Source organism: Palaemon carinicauda, chromosome 20, assembly GCF_036898095.1.
Source record: "Palaemon carinicauda isolate YSFRI2023 chromosome 20, ASM3689809v2, whole genome shotgun sequence".
Lineage (NCBI taxonomy): Eukaryota > Metazoa > Arthropoda > Malacostraca > Decapoda > Palaemonidae > Palaemon > Palaemon carinicauda.
In genome coordinates, this window is record NC_090744.1 from 118628149 (window position 1) to 118633148 (window position 5000).

A 5000-nucleotide genomic window follows, 5' to 3' on the forward strand; every position below is an offset into this window, starting at 1 on the left:
TTCCCTGAGAAAATCATTGTATTTTCCTGAGAAAATCATTGCATTTCCCTGAGACAATCGTTGTATTTCCTTAAGAAAATTATTGTATTTCCCTGAGACAATCATTGTATTTCCCTAAAAAATCATTGTATTTTACTGAGAAAATCATTGCATTTCCCTGACACAATCATTGTATTTCCCTGAGAAAATCATTGTATTTCCTTAAGAAAATCATTGTATTTCCCTGAGAAAATCATTGTATTTCCCTGAGAAAATCATTGTATTTCCCTGAGAAAATCATTGTATTTCCCTCATCGAATCATTGTATTTCCCTGAGAAAGCCATTGTATTTTCCTGAGCAAATCATTGTATTTCCCTAAGAAAATCATTTTATTTTCCTGAAAAAATCATCGCATTTCCCTGAGACAATCATCGTATTTCCTTAAAAAAAATCATTGTATTTCCCTGAGGCAATCATTGTATTTCCCTAAGAAAATCATTGTATTTTCATGAGAAAATCATTGCATTTCCCTGACACAATCGTTGTATTTTCCTGAGAAAATCATTGTATTTCCCTAACACAATCACTGTATTTCCTTAAGAAAATCATTGTATTTCCATGACACAATCATTGTATTTCCCTGAGAAAATCCTTGTATTTCCTTAAGAAAATCATTGTATTTCCCTGAGAAAATCATTGTATTTCCTTAAGAAAATCATTGTATTTCCCTGACAAAATCATTGTATTTCCCTGATTGAGTGGGATGGATAAATGACTGAGAAAAAATGTTATTAAACATTAAAATGTTTGAATTATCCTCTGCCGTGACCTGCTACTCAACAAAATCTAGCTTAATGAGAATTGTTTGCTATGACCTGACCAGTTTGTTATAACGTTTGATTCATTAGCTTATGTGGATTGAAACTATTTCTTTCTTTTTTATTCATTCTGGGATATATTCACATAATTTTCGTTTCCATATATATATATATATATATATATATATATATATATATATATATATATATATATATATATATATATATATATATATATATATATTTGTATATAGGAAAATATACTGAGAATGACATTAAGGGTATTAGAATGGGTGCCTAGAGATTGCAAAATATGCAGAAGACGATGGATTGGCAAACTGAGAAAGTTTACTGGTGTGGACTGGCACAGAAAGACCAAAAACATACTCAAGTGGAAGAACAATTCTGAGGCCTTTGTTCTGCAGTGGACTAGTAACGACTGATTATATATATATATATATATATATATATATATATATATATATATATATATATATATATATATATATATATATATATATATATATATATATATATATATAAGTTAGAAGGTTATGCTCAGCAATACAGAGGATAGGGAGTGAGAACCAAGGTAAAGTGGAGGAATATAAAACAACTAGAGGCCGATGGCTCTACAGACCCTAAAGTCATGTCAATAGTGCACGGCAAGATATTCACTGACTGTGTTAAGAATTCAATAATAGTAAATTTCTTATTAAAAATACGAAATCAACCTTTGTTAAATCATATAAGTTTGATAACACATAAATGTCGATAAACTTTTAACCTTGAATATATTAAAACACTAATATTCCATCTTAAAAATCAAAATATTTTCCTTTGAGCAACAGCTGATTCTAAATTATCACTGAGAGAGAGAGAGAGAGAGAGAGAGAGAGAGAGAGAGAGAGAGAGAGAGAGAGAGAGAGAGAGAGAGAGAGAGAGAGAATGTTATGTATAGGAAAACAATCGATATATTATATTGCAACAAATATAACAAGAAAATACCTATAATTAATATCATAATTTTTATAGTATAGAGAAGAAATGTGTAAACATTACTATCAATCATCATTACTGTATGTTTTACTAACCGATAAGATCACTTGCCATATTATAAAAATGTTAGTCTTTCATCAGTCAAATAAATAATAACAAAATACTTCCTTGGTCATCAGCTTATCTTTGCACTACAAACGTAACATGAGAAATATTGGATAATATTTATGAATACGTTAAATAAGCCAAATCCAGTACCTTAGAAGAAGCAAGGGAACAAAATAAGTTAGATCAGTTACTGTTAAAACCATCTAAACAATTCTGATTTTCAAAGAAAATGGGTTTCGATGAATAGAAAGAAAATGGATTTGAATGGCTAACTAATCTTTTCCAAACACGAAGGATTTCTGGTTTTCTTCATTAATTATTTTAATATTCGTATGACTCTTATAATTCAAGTAGGATAAAATAAAAGAGAATTTAAATATAACAATCAACACAGTTAGGGAAGCTTATATGCAAAAGAGGAAGAGAAATGACGTCGTGATATCCAAGTCCCTCAGATAACTAAGTACTAGAGCACCCTACACGGACAGAGGAAGAGGCAGATGAATTTGATGTCATTGAAAACATTCTCGCATTTCATCTCTGTGCTTCGATGCATGCTGTCATAGGACCGTTTTCCTTCCTTAAAATGTTGAAATTGAGGTAAGTTTACAGAATCTTAATGATGTGTGGTTTTAGTATTTAGAATAATTCACATCTGCACTCCGGCGCGCAGGCACGCACATATACGTGTGTGGGTGCTTATTTACAAACTATGTGTATATATTTGTAGACATATATACACATACGTGTGTAGTGTAAGTGAATATGTGTGTATATGTATATGTATATGTGTATATATATATATGTATATGTATATATATATATATATATATATATATATATATATATATATATATATATATACATACATATATATATATATATATATATATATATATATATATATATATATATATGCTGTAAAATATAATATTTTAAATTTGGGAAACAACAAATATTTTAACAAACACATACACACCCATATATATACAGTATATATATACATATATATATATATATATATATATATATATATATATATATATATATATATATATATATATATATATATATATATATATATATATATATATATAGTGTGTGTGTGTGTATGCTGAAAAATATAATGCCATCTAAAAATTTGAATACACTTATATACTGCAGACCATAAAAACACGAACGTAGAAGGACATGTCATGATGATAATGACGTTGATGATGAAAATGATATGTGTGTGTGTATATATATATATATATATATATATATATATATATATATATATATATATATATATATATATATATATATATATATATATACACACACACACACACACATATATATATATATATATATATATATATATATATATATACACACATATCTATATAATATATATATATAATTTATATATTACATATGTTTGTGTGTGTATGTTTATAGATAGATTTATAGATAATACAAACATATGTAGTTAATTCTAATTGTCAGACTTTCTCCATCATGAGGCTCAAAATTACACAGTATTCTAGACGTTTTATTCCAGCTGTGACCAAGCTGTGGGATGACCTTCTTAACTAGGTAATAGGATCGGTAGAACTTCAAAAGTTCAAACTAGCAGCAAATGTTTTTATGTTAACAGACTGACATAATTCTTTTTATAGTTTATATATAAACTATTTGTTTTAATATTTTAATTATCAATTCTCACATCATTTAGATATTTTCTTTCATCACTGGGCTACTTTTCCCTGTTGGGGCCCTTGGGCTTTTAGCATCTTGGTTTTTCAGCTAGGGTTGTATCTCAATTAGTAATTATGATTTTAATAATAATAATAATAATAATAATAATAATAATAATGATAAATGTTGTCTACAATATTCACAAGTTATGCCTAATTTCTGATATATTTCTATTTCTCCATCATATTAATTGATTCTTTGATATATATTTTAAAATCTTCATGAATCAGTGTACATTTACCTACGTATGAATAGAAAATCAATTATTTTCCTAATTGAAATGTGGTGTTTAAATTTTGTGAGTCAATGAAATATGCAAAACTATGTTGTTTAAGATGTTTATGATTTATTCTCATTATGATCTGGTACATTTGACAAACCCGACTGATATTTATCTTGTCATAATATCAATATTAATAATAATAATAATAATAATAATAATAATAATAATAATAATAATAATAATAATAATAATAATAATAATAATCATTATTATTATTATTATTATTATTACTAGCCAAGCTACAACCCTAGTTGGAAAAGCAAGATGCTGTAAGCCAAATGGCTTCAACAGGGAAAAGTAGCCCAGTGAGGAAAGGAAACAAGGAAAAATAAAATATTTCAAGAACAACACCACCAACAAAATAAATATTTCCTATATAAACTATAAAAACTTTAACAAAACAAGAGGAAGAGAAATAAGACAGAATAGTGTGCTCGAGTGTACCCTCAAGCAAAAGAACTCTAACCCAAGACAGTGGAAGACCATGGTACAGAGGCTATGGCACTACCCAAGACTAGAGAACAATGGTTTGATTTTGGAGTGTACTTCTCCTAGAAAAGCTGCTTACCATAACTAAAGAGTCTCTTCTACCCTTACCAAGCGGAAAGTAGCCACTGGACAATTACAATGCAGTAGTTAACCCCTTGGATGAAGAGGAACTGTTTGGTAATGTCAGTGCTGTCAGGTGTATGAGGACAGAGGAGATTTTTAAGGAATAGGCCAGACTATTCGGTGTATGAGTAGGCAAAGGAAAAATGAACCGTCACCAGAGAGAAGGGTGCAATGTAGTACTGTCTGGCCAGTCAAAGGACCCCATAACTCTCAAGCGGTAGTATCTCAACGATGCACAAATACTAGGTTCTTAATGAGATGGTCTCAAATCTGAAGAAAGCAAAACTTCCAAACACAAAAGTGAAATTGCTTCTTAAGCACATTTTCAGCAAGTTGGTGAATGCCATTGTTCATTGCTGGGGTCATTGTAACTTAAGGACGAAATATCATCGTAACAGTGACGTGGTAGAATTTCTTTTAAACTAAATCTTAAGAATTAATAGAGAGTTTATACAGA

At 28.7% G+C, this 5000-nt stretch overlaps 1 protein-coding gene across 1 annotated transcript in view; it reads left to right on the top strand.

Annotated features, from left to right (window-relative positions):
• Positions 1-2390: 2390 nt before the first annotated feature.
• Positions 2391-5000, top strand: part of LOC137659634 (uncharacterized) — a 12546-nt gene continuing 9936 nt past the window's right edge. Inside the window, exon 1 of the mRNA XM_068394476.1 lies at positions 2391-2505. Coding sequence (XP_068250577.1) covers positions 2456-2505 — 50 coding nt within the window. The 5' untranslated portion in view covers positions 2391-2455. The remainder of the gene's footprint in view (positions 2506-5000) is intronic.